Here is a 17484-nt window from a genome sequence, read left to right as displayed (position 1 = left end):
CTCTGGAAGAGAAATTAGACTTTTTCTGCTTAGCCCTAGAAAGCTGAACTAGAAGTGGAGAGTAGATGTTATGGAGAGGCAACAATTAGCTTGATGTCATTCATGTGTCTACTGTGGTATATACACAATTTATCTAACTTATTTATGAATAAAGGCAGCTAAATGGCACAGTAGATCAAGTGCTGGGCTTGGAGTCAGAAAGACCTAAGTTCAAATTCAGCCTCAGATTCTTAGTAGCTTTGTGGCCCTGCAAGTCACTTAACCCTGTTTTCCTTGGTTTTTCTCATCAGTAAAATGAACTAGAGAAGGAAGTGGCAAACTACTCCAGTATCTCTGCCAAGAAAATCCCAAATGGGATCACAAAGAGTTGGACATGACTGAAATGATGATAACAATAGAGTCAACATTGTCTTCAGTGAGGGGCAGCAAGAGGACATAGTAGATAGAATGCTGTGCCTGGAGTCAGAAAGACTCCTCTTCCTGAGTTCCAATCATGCCTCAGACACTTATTAGCTTTGTGAACCTAGACAGGTCACTTAACCTTGTTTGCCTCAGTTTCCTCATCCGTAAAATGAGCTGGAGAAGGAAATGACAAGTACTCTAGTATTTTTGTCAAGAAAACCCCAAAAGGGATCACAAAGAGTCAAATATGCCTGACAACAACAAAATGAATGAATATATGTACAAACATATATCTATATATATATATATACATATATACATATATATGTATTTGAGTGTGCTTATATATAACAATTATAAGTGAAGAAAAGAATGGGCTGCCTCTAAAAATAGATGATTCCTCCTACCAAAGATTTTCAAAATAAGAAATGGATAATTACCTTTTGAGGATACTGGAAAGAATATTCTTTTCACAGAGAGGTGACCCTAGATTTATGCTGTCTTTCTTTCAACCCTTACAGTCTGTGTTTCTATACTTAATACTACGAAATTTTTATCTCTAATGATGAAGAGATTTCCATTACTTACAAAGGCACAGATGCTTGCAGTTTTAAAGATTTTAAATTAGTCTTTTTTTCTTACCTTAATTCCAATTGTCATTTAAATTCATTCTAAATTTATTTGATAAATCATTCCGGATTTGATCTCAAATGACTGCAGGAATATTCTTGGTTGCAGTTCTTATTATTTTAGGCAAGGTCTTCCCATGTAAGTGATTTCTTTGTGATCTTGGCTGAATGGTAATTTTCTATTTCTCTAATGGCTAGATTATTTTGTGTGATGACTTGAAATTTTTTAGCATACTCCTGCTTCATTTAAGAGTGCTTATAGTAAACAGATAATGTTAAATCCATGACCTTTTTTTTTGACACTAGTGTAGTGCTCTACCATGTGTGATATACTCAATGAAGTAAAGGTGTGAGGAAGATGATGCTAACAGTACAACCTACTCAATATGTAGTCCCTTTCCTTTAGATACTGAGTTTTGGATTTTATCCATTTTTTTTTTCTGTGTCCATAGACAAGCAACTTAACTTTTCTGGGGATTAGTTTCCTCATCCAAAAAAGAAAGCAACTGGACAATATGACTTCTAAGGTTCCATATAATATGCTCTAAAATTCCCTGATTATGTGAAACTGATGGCATTTTATCTTGTATTTATGCCTTATATTGATGTCATTTCCTTTGCCTACGTAGAAGTCCCAGTCTCATTCAGTGTAATGTGGATGTGGCCTGACATTCTTGAAGACTATACCATGAAATTCTATTAAACTAGAAAAGTCTTGCACTATGTCAAGTTCTGGTGATACCAAAAGAGGCAAAAGAAAGTCCCTCCCCTCAAGAAGCTCATAATATAGTGGAGACAAATAGTAACCTAAATTGGTTTAGAATAAAAATTGATTTCTCTAATGTTAAATTATTATCCAAATAACTGGATATTAAAAGAATACAAGCAATATCCCCTCAAAACAATGAAGAATGTTGGCAAGTAAACAGAGTATTCAGAAAGCTTATTCTAAGACTCAACTAAATCATATCAACCCATGAATATGTTAAAAAGTAAGATGAAAAGCAGAATAGATTATGTCAAATTTTCATAATGGGCTATTTTCATAATTGCTTATAGTGGAACTTCCACATTTAGAATTTTATGTCTCTTATGTACCATTTAAGAAAGTGAAAATATCACTAAAGAAGGCAGAGGCAGGTAGAGGAACTGATGGGTGCAGGTACTCACTGAAGAAAAAAAATCTGTGCTTTTTCAAAGTATTGAATTTCTAAGATATCTAAAGCAGAGAAATATACCAACAATCGGAGAGAAAAACCCATATGTGCTGTTGCTATCCCTCCCCTCCCCAAGGTGATTAAGAAGATAGCAATAATTATAAATGTATACTCTGCTTTTTCACAACTACAAAATTTTTATGACAATTATCTATAAATGGATCAAGGATATCTTTAATGAAAATAGAACTAGAAATTTTTGATGAGCTATTACCTTTTTATCTGACAATATCTTCATAGTCTAAGATGTTTATAGAACAAAAACCATTGCTGTATTTGTTATTCTTTTTTAAAAAAGGCATTTGACTTGTGTTATGAATGCTCCAGCCTAACTCTTCCAGAGCGAGGCTGGTTATATCTCTTTCTCATGGTTCTAGGGGTTCAAAGTTCTCTCAAGAACCGGAGGTGTCTTTCTTTAATGCTATTGTCTTGGGCCTCCAAGGACAGTGTCATCCTTCCACTACTCTCTGTCAGTAATTCACTTTCTAGTTCTATTTAACCAATTGACATTAATTAGTTTTTACAAAAGGATATTTTCTTTGAAGAACATACTTTCCTATAAGCCCTCTCAGTCTGTAGAAGGACAAGCTCACAGGTAAATCAGTTTCTGATTATTCTTTCCATATATGTCATATGTTATCACAACTGGATGAGTCTTGCAACCCAGTTTTCATTAGGCAACCTGCATGTTGTTCCTTCATTCCTTTATGCTAAACCCACCATGGACTTTATTCCTGGACCTCTGGAAGGCTCACCATTATAAATTTTTGGAGTTCACAAGGGTTTGATGGCAATGCTAGCAACTCTGTAAAAAGCTCATGCTAACAGAACTAATGAGTTTTGAATGTATCCCAGTTCCATATACAGTCAATCCTATTTTTCTTCATCATATGGCTAGCAGATAAGAACTAGTTGCAGAATATCTACACATGCGCCAAATCTCTTCAGTCTACTTCCATTATAGGTCATAATGTTTTTTTCCCCAGAAGAAGGTTTCTCATCCTTTTTTTAAAAAATTGTTTGTTTTCTTTTATTATTATAAAGTATATAAAAAATTGTATTATTTTTAACACTCATTTTTAATTGTTTTGAATTCTCTTCCTCTCTCCTATCCCTCCCCCACTTACTGTGAAAGCAAGAAATGTGATATTAATTATACATGTGAAATCATGTAAAACATATTTTAATGTTAGCCATGTTGCCCCCCCCCCAAAAAAAAAGAAAGAGAAAAAAGATATTTGATTATGCATTCAGACTCCATCAGTTCTTTCCCTGGAGACTGTTAGTATTTTTCATCATAAGTCTTTCAGAATTGTTTTGGATCATTGGATTGATCAGAAGAGCTAAGTCATTTACAACTGATCATTGTCCAAATTGCCGTTACTGTATATGATGTTCTCTTGGTTCTACTAGCTTCACTTTGCATCACTTCATACAAGTCTTCCCAGATTTTTTTCTGAAACCATTTCCCTAATGAATATTGATGCAAATAATTTAAACAAAATAACATCAAGGAGATTATAGCAATATATTACAAAGTATTACATACGATCACGTGGGATTTATACCAAGAATGCATGATTGGTTTAATATTAGGAAAGCTATAAGCGTATTTGACCATATCAATAACAAAAGCAGCAAAAATCCTGTGATTATCTCAATAAACACAGAAAAAAGGTTTTGATAAAATATAGTATTGATTCATATTTTAAAAAACACTAAGAAGCATAAAAATAAATGGAGCTTTCCTTAAAATAAGTAGTATCTAAAGTGGTAGCAAGCATTATTTATAATAGAAATTAACCAGAGGCCTTCCCAGTACAACAAAGGGTGAGGCAAGATGACCATTATCACTATTATTCAACATTGTACTAGAAATGCTAGCTATAGTAATAAGTGAGGAAAAATAAATTGCAGTAATTTGAATAGGTAATGAGGGAAAAATTATCACTTTGCTGACAGTATGATGGTATACCTAGAGAATAAACTAAAAAATACTACTTGAAATAATTAACAAACTCAGTAAAGTTGCTGGATATAAAATAAACCCTTATAAACCATGAGCATTTCTATACATTACCAACAAAGTCCAGCAAGAAGAGATAGAAACAGAAATTCCACTTAAATTAACTGTAGACAATATAAAGTACTTGTGAGTCTACCTGCCAAAATAGCCCAGGAACTATATGAAAAAAATTACAAAACATTTTTCACACAAATGAAGTCACATCTAAACAACTGGGGAAATATTAACTGCTCATGAGTGGCCCAAGCCAACATAATAAAAATGACAATTCTGCCGAAATTATTTTTTGGAGCTAGAAAAAATAATAAAATTCATCGAGAAGTATAAAAGGTAAAAAATACCAAGGGAATCAATCACTGGGAGGGGAAGCAAAGGAAGGTGGCCTAATGTACCAGATTTCAGACTATATTACAAAGTAATAATCATAAAAACAATCTGGTACTGTCTAAGAAATAGAATGATAGTTCAGTGGAATCGATTAGGTACATGATGTACAATAGCAAATGACCATAGTAATCTAGTATCTGATCAACACAAGATCCATGCTTTTGGGACAAGAACTCATTATTTGATAAAAACTGGGGAAAACTGGAAAGTGGTATGGCTGAAACGAGATATAGACCAACATTTCATACCATATACCAATATAAGGTCAAAATGGGTACATGATTTAGATACAAAGAATGATGTAATAAACAAATTAGGGGAGCATGGAAAGTTTTACCTGTCAGACAGGTAAGTAGAAGAATTTATGACCAAACAATGGAGAGAATCATGAGATATAAAATGGATAATTTTGATTGTTCATTCATTTTTCAGTTGTGTCTGACTCCTCATGACTCCATTGAGGTTTTCTTGGCAAAGATTCTGGAGTGGTTCGCTATTTCTTTCTCCAGCTCATTTTACAGATCAGAAAAGTGAGGCAGACAGGGCTGAATGACTTGCTCAGAGACAGACTCACAAAGCCAACAAGTGTCTGAGTTCAGATTTGAATTCAGGAAGATGAGTCTTCCTGACTTCAGACTCAGCACTCTATCCACTGTCCCTTAGTTTTTATTACACTAAATTGAAAAGGTTTTACACAAACAAATCCAATGCAGCCAAGATTAAAAGAGAAGCAGGAAACTGGAGAGAAAATACACACCAAGTGTTGATCAAAGAAAAAGGAAAAGGACCTATAAATACAAAACTATAGCAACTCTTTTTGTAGTAGAAAAGAATTGATAATTAAAGAGATGCCCATCAATTGAGGAATGGCTAAACAAGTTGTGATATGTGATTGTGATGGAATACTATTGTGCTATAAGAAAGGATGAGCAGGATGGTTTCAGAAACATCTAGAAAGACTTATATAAACTGATACAAAGTGAAGTGAGCAGAACCAAGGGAACATTGTATACAGTAATAGCAATATTTTATGATGATCAACTGGGAGTAATGTAGCTATTCTCAGCAATAAAATGACCCAAGACAATTCCACAGGACTTTTAAGGAAAATGCTATCTACCTCCAGAGAAAGTAGTGATGGAATCTGAATGCAAAATGAAGCATAATTTTTTCACTTTCTTTTATTTATTTATTTTTGCAAGATGGTTATCATAGAAATTTTTTTTAATGATTGCACATGTGTACTTGATATATTTCTTGCCTTCACAATGAGTGGGGGAGGAATGGAAAGGAGAAAGAGAATTCAGAACTCAATTTTTTTTAAAAAAAGGAATGTTAAAAATAATTTTTTTAGAAAAGGAAACATATTTGGAATGTAGACCACAGCATGTTACCAATGAGGATTTGTAAACAAAGAGTAAAATACGAGCTCCTTGAAAGCAGAAACTGTTCCATTTTTTCTTTGTGCCTACCATAATGACTACAATGCCTAGCATGTAGTAGGTGCTTAATACATGTTTTTGATTGATGAGCTCTCATCATAGCTGACTAATTTTAGCTTGATTCTTTTTACGAAAAAAATGCTTTGCTTAAAATATAATTGATTTATATTTGTTTTATTGTGTGAATTTTTTTCTTTTATAATTACATGCTTTATATATAAAGTTTTCACCACCCCAATTTCTAACATGAAGTTTTTGTAGGAAGCTATAACATGTTCACTCTGGATCAAAATTTAGAAGTGTTAACAAAGTTATTCCTTCAGAAAAACATAATGCTGTGCGCCAAGACATTTTGTTAGGAAACTGGAAATTCATTCAGAACCTCTAGGGTAGGTTTATCTTTTAAATTTTGCTCACCCTTCGAAAGACTCTACCTTTTCAAAAATTATATCAGTTTGTTTTTTTAGATTAAAGTAAATAAAATATCTTTGTAATCTTTGGAGTGTAATATATAAGAAACATTATATAAATGCATTAGAGTCTTTAATATACCTTTTAAAGTGATACTTTGATGCTACAAAAGTGGATTCTTCTTAAGGACCGTGTAAAAATTTGACAACAGGAAAACTTACGAGAAGAAAAAGGAGAATAGGGCCATTCCAGCCTTTAGTTTGGTTATTTAACTGTCAGTGACATTCCTGTAAGCATATATTTCCTCATACATATTCACTCACAATTGTACTGACTCCAAGTCTCGATTCAGATAAAGGACAGTACAGTTATAATTGGCAGCAATTTTAAACTTAGCCTTTTAACATTTTTGAAGGTTTCTCTTTCAGCAACTTAGCCCCAAGTGTAGTATTTTCAGATGAGCTAGGATTATTGGAGATGGGTGACAAGGATTGTTGGGATTTTTTCTAGTGCATCATGTACTGGGTAGGGATAGTTCTTGTTAACACTGTAGCAAGGGAAGAAGCATTTATTAAGCACCTACTATGTATCAGGCACTGTGTTGTAGGTCTAAGACATTGCCTTTAATAACTCTTTGTTCAACTCAAGGTAATTCATAAGGTTGATCCTGTGAACATCCATCTAATTCAGCATGCAGTTATTAAGCACTCAATAATTGCATGGCCTTATGCTAGATGCTGGGAATAGAAAATATAGATTTGTGGCTAAGCCACAAAATATAGAATATTTATAGAATAAAACATAGAAAAAAATAGAAAAATGAGAATGAAACAATCCAAACCAATCAAGAGACAGGGGAGATGGAGACCATGTACCTAGTCAAGTAAATATATAACATTTTTAAAAATACCCAGAAATTTTAGGTAGAAGAACTATAATGGAATTATGAAAGATTTCTTGTGAGAGATGGCACCTGAGCTGACATGGAGTGGAGTTAGGGATCCAAGAGGTAGAAGTGAGGAGGGAAGGCATTTCAGGTAAGGGGAGATTTTTCCAAATCAATTACAACACTGAAAGGGAACTTCACAAATATATCAATAGGATATATACATAGAGAGATATGATTTCATATGAGAATATATTATATAAGAAAAAATGGCATAATATACCATCAGATAACTGTTGATTCTTAGAATTGGAAGGGATCGTAGAGGTTTCCGGCTCCAACACTGTCATTTTATAATTGGGAAAACTGAATCCCAAAAAGATTAGGTGACTTGCCCAAGATCATACAGCAAGTTAGTGGCAAAACTTGGACAAAATCATAAGGTGATGACCCAACATCCTATGATATTTCTGTTTTACCATATTGGTTTGGGCAAGAGGGGCAAGAAATGATGTCCTAAAATAAGAATATATCATATGAGATCTTTCTTTTAGGAAACCATTTTACTTGAACATTAAGCTTCGTTCTTTCCTAGGCTTTAATTTTTTCCCACAGCATGAAAATTCTGTTTAATGGCAAATTTATGCCTATAGTCCTTATAAACTCTGTACTTGTACTTGTACAGACGCCCACTCTCACTGACAGCTAGCTGTATGCTATGGAGGTCCTTATTCCAAATCCCACTCTTACTAACAAGTCAGGTTCCCAGAACCAGATTCTGTCTTCCTTTTAGGGTTTTAGGGAAAGGGGTTCTAATGTCATAGGTACTAGTTCCTATTCTGGTATGTTCTTCTCAATATTGATTACTAATTACAATGACTATTTCCCTTCTAATATTGTTTGACCAAGTGATTGGCACCTATTATTTAACCATCTTTTAACATTTTAGGAGATTTCTCTTTCAGTTCCTTAGCCACAAGCATAGCATTTGCAGGTGAGCCGGGATTATTGGAGATAGGCAACAAGGATTGTTGGGATTTCTTCTAGTGCATCTTTGGCAAAGAGATATTACTGAAAATATAAAGCATGAATACTGCAGACATAGCTCCCTGAACTGGAGGCATTTTCTCTTCTATACTATCTTAGTCCTTGAGAGATCAAGCTAAAACTTAACATAGTATATCCCTATCAAGTTCACTTACGAATATGATATAGCCAATGGATGAGAGACTCCCTCTTGGTCGCCATTGCTCCACTGCTATTCTGGGTCAAGTAGGTTGCTACTCACTGGGCTTGGCTGGTGGCAAATTCTAGCATGCATTCTCATCCCTGGACCTCTACGAGCTTGTCTTGGTGATAGCTCCCTTAGGCTTTCACCAAACTCTAGTACAGACTTCCCATCTTTTGAAGCTCCCTAGGTCATGAGGGTTTTCAGTGCTCCTTTACTCAAGAACATAAAAGACATAACAGAGAAGCAATAGCAAGGTCATGTGATCACCAGTGAAGGCCCAGGTTGAATGTTAGGCAATTGGTAACAGCAAACTTCTGCTGCTTCTTCCTCTCTTGCTCCCCTTGACCTGTCCTCCAACTCAAAGATTTATAGTAGCCCTCACCTCTATACTGTAATATAGCTGGAGAAGAAGGAGACCAAGTTCCCTCCTCATGGGGATCCTTTGCATACACAATCAATTCTGGCTTATCAATTAGTCTAAAAGATGGGAAATAATTACAGAAATGTCTTGGCATGCTCTGAAGTGGTCAGATCCTCCATTATCCATGCCCAAAGATAGACTGATTAAACATCCATCTCTGTGCTCCTAGGACTACTCTCTTATTGGCCAGCCACTCATTACATTCACATTGCTTATTTTTTTAATAGTTCATAGTAGTATCTCTCATTTGTTAGCAAATAGCTATAGACCTAGCAGGGGACTTAGGGCAGCATCTTCAAAAAGAAAAAATAAGATGTATTCATTTCCCTCCCTCCCCATCACCTAGTCCTTTCCTCATTCCTGGATGAACCACAGTGGTAAGCATCAAAGGGAGGACAGCAAAGTTCAGGCAAATGTTACAAACCAGATAGATATGAGGCTGATGACTATGAAAAATCATCACATAATGGCCATTGCAGAGCCAAGAGTCAGAGGCTGAATTTGCTTTCAAGTTTTACAAAATGTCTTCTGGGAGAATTGATTATTGCTACTAGGTAGTGGCCAATCATATTGCCATTAAAGGGTTAACTTAGTTGCATTTGGTTTTATGTTTCAGTTTTTCAAAAATGGATATCCCAGGAAAACCATGGGAAAATTAGCATATTACTTATGAAATCAATTAGATTTTCTTTTTGAGTAATCAAAACCTTGCTCATGTTTCTTTAAAATCTCAGAATGTTATTGTTGTGCAAGTGTCATGTGTGTTTAAAAGATGCCATAATGATTAGATTCCGCTCCAGCATAATGTCTTACATGTAAGTGCTTGAGCCTCTGTAAAAGCCGGAGCCTGTGATCTGAATTAAGCTGCCTACAAATGTGGCAGCAGGACCAAATTGTTGAATACATTGACTCATCGTTGCAGCCTTCTTAGTTAGCCTCCTGTGAGCAGTATTTCTCTCCTCTCTTTTAAAAATCATGCCAGGATCTACTTAAAAACATAGATGGCCACAGAAAAGCATTCCATGAGATCCACCGGACCAGATCTGTTAATGGTGTCCCTGTTCCACCTGAACAGTTAGAGGATATGGCTGAAAGGTAAGGAAAATCTCTGACTTTACATTGAACTCTCTCCTTTAGAATGCATAGTGACTGCTTGTTGCTTGATATTTTCAGCACATGTTTTCCAAACCATGACTTGCTTTTGGTGAATAAACATGGGAGCCAGTAGCATCCCACAGTTTCCTGATCCTTGTGCCAAGACAGCTAGGTCTGATTTATCAATAATGGAAAAGAAAACTAAATGTCTTTGAAAAATAAGGGAAGGATTTTATTTTTTCATAGGCAACAGTGTTGTTTCAGAACTGTAAGGAACATTATGTAATGTTGCAAAAGGAAACAGATGAAGGATGAGTTGGCAGGGGAAATAACTAAGCCAAAGATTTGAATTGATGATTTATGCCTTTAAATGCACAGAACTAGAAAAGGAATGTTTTTTTTTTTCTAAACCAGTCCTCAGGCTGGTGAAGCAGCCAGATTTAAAAGGAACCTTAATCATTGCATTATGTTTCATATTAAACAGAGCTCACACCTAACAGGTTAACAAGCATCACTCTGTTACTATTGGTAACATGCTCTAAGTGGAACACATTTCATTTCTAGGTTTAATTTTGTTTCATCTGCCTCGGAACTCCATCTAATGAAAATGGAATTTCTGGAGTTAAAGTACCGGCTGTTGTCACTGTTAGTCTTAGCAGAGTCGAAGTTAAAGTCATGGATCATCAAATATGGAAGAAGGGAGACAGTGGAGCTACTTCTACAGAATTACATTGTAAGTCATGTTTCTTTCAAATGAAATGCTGAAAACTTATGAATTTCATTTTTGAAATTAAAATAAAATTTTAAATAAAATTAAAATAAAATAAAATAAAATTGAAAAAGAAAAACAACAGGAAACATTAATTAGATTAGTGCTACTCTGTGAGCTTTCAAATTATTTTAAAGTGGGATGATTATTTGTTAATCCTTTGACTCAGGTGAAATGGCTTAAGGATGCATGATTTTTTTTGGCAAGTTTGTCCCTGGGACTGACCTGCCTGGATGTTGCACAGGATATCTACAGTGCCTCTATCCTGCTTTTCCAGCTCATCATAGATTATATAGATCTATATATAGATTATATAGATCTATAAAGATCTATATATGTATATATCTTACATTTATAGATCTCTATATAGTTTATACTTACAGGTCATAACCACATCTCCCTGGACACAGTTAAGTGTTGTACAAATCCAATCTTCCCATGTCTTCAGGGAGATGATTCACTTTGTGGGTAAACTGTAGATAACATTTAATGTTAGGCTGTTGTCACCCAAATGGGAGTCAGCATCCATCAAGAAAGGCCAAACAAATTTTAATATTAGCTTAAGTAAAAGATGATTAGGAGGGTAATTACTTTTGGGGGAAAATCATATGAATTTAGTTTCCTTGTCATTAGGAAGCTAAGTGGTGTAGTGAATAGAATATTGGACCTGTAGTAAGGAAGACCTGAGTTCAAATTTGGTTTTAGACATTTACTATCTATATGACCCTGAACCAGTCATTCAACTTTTGTCTGGCTCAGTCTCCTCTACTGTAAAATGAGAATAGTACCTCCCAGGCTTGTTGTGAGGATCAAATGAGGAAGTATTTGTCAAGTTCTTAGCACATAGTAGGCATTTAAATGCTTGTTTTCCCCCCCTCCCTCAATTGAAAAATTGATGTAAAATTTGGACTGTATAATAAATTTTAATTTATTTTAATGGTTTCATAAGTTAGAAAGTTAAATATAATTTTTTATCAACTGCAATTTTGTATTATCTGAATTGTTTTGTTTAAGATAGGACCTGTGATTTCATTGACGTAGAGAATTCCCAATAAGGAAACTCCCTTTACCAACTGAAGCCATGACCTGCTCTGCAAGTAAAAGTCATAGTGAGTTTCCTGGGACTCTGAGAGGTTATTTGCCTAGAGTCACAATGGACAGTAGGTTTCAGAGACGAAACTTAAACCTCAAGCTTATTGATTCTGAATCCAGCTTTATATAAACTACATCAGGGTGTTTCTTACTTATGAGCATGAATGATTGATACTCACTTTTGATACTCAATGTATTTAAACACAAGACCTCTCTCATAAGGTTTGGAGGCCAGATTTGACCACAGGTCATCCTGACTCCCAGCAGCTAGGTGCACAGTGGATAGAATGCTGGGCCTGGAGTCAGGAAGACCTGAGTTCAAATTCCGCCTCAGACACTTACTAGCTGTGTGACACTGGGCTCAGTTTAATCACCTGTGAAATGAGCTGGAGAACGAAATGGCAAAACACCCCATTATCTCTGCTAAGAAAACCCCAAATGAAGTCACAAAGAATCTGATATGACTGAAACAACCGAGCAGCAAGGCCCTGACTCCAGGCCTGTGTTCTATCCACCACTACATAGTTGCCCCATAAGAGTTTCCTACATGAATGAAATTACAAGTACAGATTCCCTCCCAACCCAAGTATGTAAAATAACTAGAGCTAACTGCTAATAAAGAGTTCACAATGTAGATCCTGTCAGATTTATTTTAATGAATACTTTAGACTAATTTTGAATTGAGTATTTGTATTATCTTCTGAAGATAATCTTTTCTTCTGTTAAACCTGCCCTATCCTTGTCAATTTATTGATATTATTAATATATTTAGCAGTTTTTTTCTAAGCAAAGTTTTTCTTGATAATGCATTTTAATCCTGGTCAGGATATTTCATGTTAAATCACACCAATTAGAAATGAGTGGAATTTAAATAAATGCGTGCTTATTTTGTTTTCCTATAAGCATTCTTACAGGCATGTGAAGTCACTTTACTCTGGTACTGTCTTCCTGGGATACAAATAAAAATGAATACTCTTAACTGCTTTATCATAGAAAAGTTTTATCATTTCTGCCACATCTTTATTTTACTATAGCTCACTATTTTATCATATATTCATCTTAACCTCCTAAGTTATAAATGAACAACATCTACTTTAAATCTTGGTCAAATGTAAATGGTTATATTTAAATATGCATATATAGTTGCTACAAATTGACTAGGGAGCATTAACCTTAAAATATAAATTTTCTCCTAACTTTGTTCTGAATCATTCAAAATGACAATAATAATAACTGTCCCTTTTATAGTGCTTTAAAATTTGCAAAGGGATTTTACATGTGTTCATTTATTTGATCTTTACAACAACCCTGTAAGGTAGGTGCTATTATTACCTTCATTTTACAGTTGTGGAAACTGAAGCACAGAGAAGTTAAGTGACTGGCTTAGGGTCATACTAGTAGTAAGTACCCAAGTCAGAATTTGAACTCAGGTCTTCCTGACTCCTTGTGCAGCACTTTATCTGTTGTGCCACTAAAACAATTACACTGAATTACATACATACGTACACACACACTCAAATGTATGTAAGTATATAAACATATATATGTAGGTATACATACATATACATGTATATATGTATATTCATGATGTGTGTGTCTGCACACACACACACATATATATATATATGCAGTAGGTAATTTTGCAACTTTCTGCTTTATTGCAGTTATTTAGGGATAGACTTAAATAATATAATATGAATCTTCTGCCACAATAATGTAAATGCTAGCTATTATTAATGTAACAATATAATAATGTTCTTTGAACCCCTTGGCATACAGGTTATATAAATGGTGAATTTTTAATTACTTTAAAAGATAATGCTTACTGCCTACACCTTGAAGTTCATGTGAGGTTTGCTAATTTTCAAATGCTTCTGATGCTCAAAATGATTATTTTAAATGCAGAACTTCATAAATACACAGTGGCTCAGGGAACTCAGCCATTTTTTTTCTTATTTTTCTCCTCACAGTGGGAGTCGATAAAGAACTATAAAATCTTGGCTGCACACGTCTTTGTTCTCTAGACTCATTAGATTGTTTCAATGATCTAGAAGGAGATTTCATTGAAAATCCAAAAACATTGAATATGCCTTACTGTATCCATGTAAACTGTCTCACCTCAATACCAAATCCATTCAGTCGTTTCACATATCTGGCCATTCCTGCAGAGAAGCAAAATGTTAGCTTATATATTACAAGCCACATTCTTCATAGCTTCTCCATTGCTTTACTGGCATATCGTCCATTAAAGATGCAGTCATTCTTTTTTTAAATTTCATTTTATTATTCGGTTCATATGGATTTATTTCTCTCTCTCCTCTCCTCCTTTTTGAATCCTCCTTTCACTTTAAAATAAGAGAAAAAAGACACCCTTATAACAAATACTCATAGCCAAGTAAAACAAATTCCTATATTGTCCATGTTCAAAAATATGTCTCATTCAGTCTCTTGGATCCATCATCTCTTACATATAGTGAGGTCTTGACTAGTACAAACAATGAAACCCCTGAAGTGGTGGCATGTAAAAACATACACCCAAAATGTGAATGCTGTGACCAGTTCAGAGTATTCATTCTTTATGCTAATTGGGTCCTAGCTGTGGTACTTACTAATACAGTTATATGTCCTAGTCACTGCAAGGAGTTGAAGATATAATCCTTACCTTCTAAGATCTTAGTAGATGAAGAGCATAGTTCCTCATGGGTCCTTTAGAACCATTATTCATTATATTGATCAGTGTTTTTAAATCTTTAAAAATTATTTGTGTCTTTTTAGTATTGTTATTATTGTAAAAATGTTTTCCTGGTTCTCATTTCATTCTTCATTAAGTCATACAGTTCTTCCCAGGTTTTTCTGAATCTGTTTAACCTTATGTCATTTTTAACAGCTCAATAATATTTCATTATATTCAAGGCACAGTCATTTGCAATGATGCATTGACTTAAAATACCAATATATATGTATATATGTATTTTTTTCTTACAATATTATGAGTAGGGTCATCTTTGATTTGCATCTTTATTGCAAATATTTGTAACTACAGGTATTAATTAGTTACTAAATATTTGTTTATATTGAGCCCTCTCCTGATGTAAAATGCAATAATTAATGCAATTGTAAAGAAATAAAGACCTCATGGTAAGGTTTCCCTTACTTGGACTTTATTAAGCACATATAATCTCAAAACTATACTGTAAGCTATTTAGCAGTCAAAGGCTATGTAGTCTATTTCCCTAGGACAGAGACAGTACCAATACTTGATAAGTGATTGGTAGGTGCTTCTTCGATATTTAAGGAGTTGGGTTCTGCTGCCAATAATATTTATTTTAATGAACTTCAGAAGCTATGGTTTTCATTCCTCTCAGCAGTATTGCTTATAGGTATTCTAGTTTCACATCTATCAAATTGGAACAACAAATTCACCCCTTTCCAGCTATTTCTGTCTAGGCATTATCATTCGTCTAATCAGTGAAATTTGCAACCTTTAGGTCTTTCTCTACCCTTCATTTTCTCTCACCTCCAATAGCCCAAAAGTCATCAATTCTATATTCACAACATCTCTGTTCACTGGACTTCAAAGACTCCCGGAGAAAGAGTAAGGCTGATGATTGTGCACGTCCACCTCACTTTAATCTAATTTATGTACAAGTCAAGATATCACCTTATGATGTCATTGGTTCTTTTTGGACCAACAACAAATTCACTTCTCTTCACTCACAGAACTATCCTAGTTCAGGTTTTCATCACATTTCTCTATATCATTTCACAACTTCCTAATTAGTTTCCCAATATCAAATCTTCAATCTATCCTCCACATAGCCTAATTGTTGCTATCCATAAGATATTTCATCTCTAGACTCAGTGCCTTTGCCTGTGTCTAAAAGCATTCTCTCCTTACCTACCCCTCTTAGCTTCTTTCAAGAATAGACTTGTGACAATTGCACAGTTACTTAATTTTATTCACATGCAAAGCTAGTCAAGATAATTTATTCTTCAAAGTTGTTTGTTTGCTGTCTACATAGTTAAGCAAATTATGATATAATTGTGAAACAAATACCTTATAATTATTGTAATTTGTATCCTGGATAACTTTGTATATTTTTCTTTTTTACCTGATGGCAGGAAAGATCTAGTAACATTAACTAAAATAGAGAATTGTGTGATATTAGAGTTAGAATGTTTTTTTGAAGTGCCATCTCTCTAGAGCTCCTTTTGCCAAAATCTTTACTGATAGCATAATTCATGGTCCCAAATCTTTGCTGGAAGAATGATCAAGGCAGTTATCCAATTAAAGTAATCTTGGCTGGTAATATGCTTCAGGTTCCCAAATGATTCACCTTGAAGTTGCATATGTAAGACAAAAGAATCTAAAGAGAATGCAAAATAACACACACACACACACACACACACACACACACACACACACACACACACACACATACTATCTACCTAATTCAATTCATTACTTGGCTAAAAGGAAAATTCAAAATTAAGACTTTTTATCGTTGCAACAATGAGAATCATGACATCTCAAATTTAGTAAGTGCTTTTAGGTCTACAAAGTTCTTCCTTCAGGAAAAAAAAAAAAGTATATGAGGTTCTTCCTGTAAGTGAAGTGATTAGCCTCACTTTCGGAGTCTTGAAATGGCTTGTCCAAGGTTATGTAGGTGGTAAGTGGCAGATCATGGATTTGGACTCAGGTTTATTCATCACATAGATAATTCTTATGTCCATAATACGTTAATAAATATTACTACTACTGTAGTGGTATATAATAGTGTCATGTTTTTGGTCAAAATCTGTAATTTCTTCTGTAAGAGGAACTCCTGGTGTGGAAAAGTCCTAAACTGATACATCAGGATCTCTTCTGTAATTCATTTTCTTAAAGGGTTGTATGAGACACACTGAGAGTTGAAGTGACTTCCTCATAGTCAAACAAGGTACAGGTATCGGAGGCTGTGCTTGACTGGTCTTTCTGACTCCAACTCTAATTCTCTGTCAGTTATTCTATGTTTCTTCTTCTATATTTTCATATGTTAATTATGTAATAATTAACATTTTTATAGTGTTTTAGGGTTTATGGAACCCACAATAACCCTGTGAGATAGATAAAAAGGTATTAATTTCCACATCTTACAGATATAGAAACTGAGGCTTAGAGATAGCCTGGCTACAGTCATAAAGTTAGTAAGTTGAAGACTTAGATGAAAACCTCCCCATCCATACCATGTCCCTAAGTCTCCTAACTGTTCATCATATTACACTAAAATATAGTTTTTTTGAATGCCTCAGCATACTAGTAATGAAAAATCCTTTTTCCTCACCTTTATTCAATCTTTAAAATGCTCAAGCACATTAATTAATTTTTTTCCTTATAGGACCTCAATTTGTTTGACTTGGTTGTTTAGTCTAGCTAAGTGCCAGGCATTGTTATTACTATTTGATGTAAAAATCATAGGACTAATATCTTCTTTAT

At 34.4% G+C, this 17484-nt stretch overlaps 1 protein-coding gene across 1 annotated transcript in view; it reads left to right on the top strand.

Moving 5' to 3' along the window:
* SYNE1 (spectrin repeat containing nuclear envelope protein 1) overlaps nucleotides 1-17484 on the top strand; it is a 537113-nt gene that overhangs the window by 163864 nt on the left and 355765 nt on the right. The window contains exons 13-14 of the mRNA XM_072643728.1: nucleotides 10035-10147; nucleotides 10712-10880. Of these exons, the coding sequence (XP_072499829.1) occupies nucleotides 10035-10147; nucleotides 10712-10880 (282 nt within the window). The remainder of the gene's footprint in view (nucleotides 1-10034; nucleotides 10148-10711; nucleotides 10881-17484) is intronic.

The sequence above is a fragment of the Notamacropus eugenii genome, chromosome 2 (genome assembly GCF_028372415.1).
Source record: "Notamacropus eugenii isolate mMacEug1 chromosome 2, mMacEug1.pri_v2, whole genome shotgun sequence".
In the NCBI taxonomy this organism is placed as follows: Eukaryota; Metazoa; Chordata; class Mammalia; order Diprotodontia; family Macropodidae; genus Notamacropus; species Notamacropus eugenii.
This window is presented reverse-complemented; position numbering and strand designations above follow the sequence as displayed.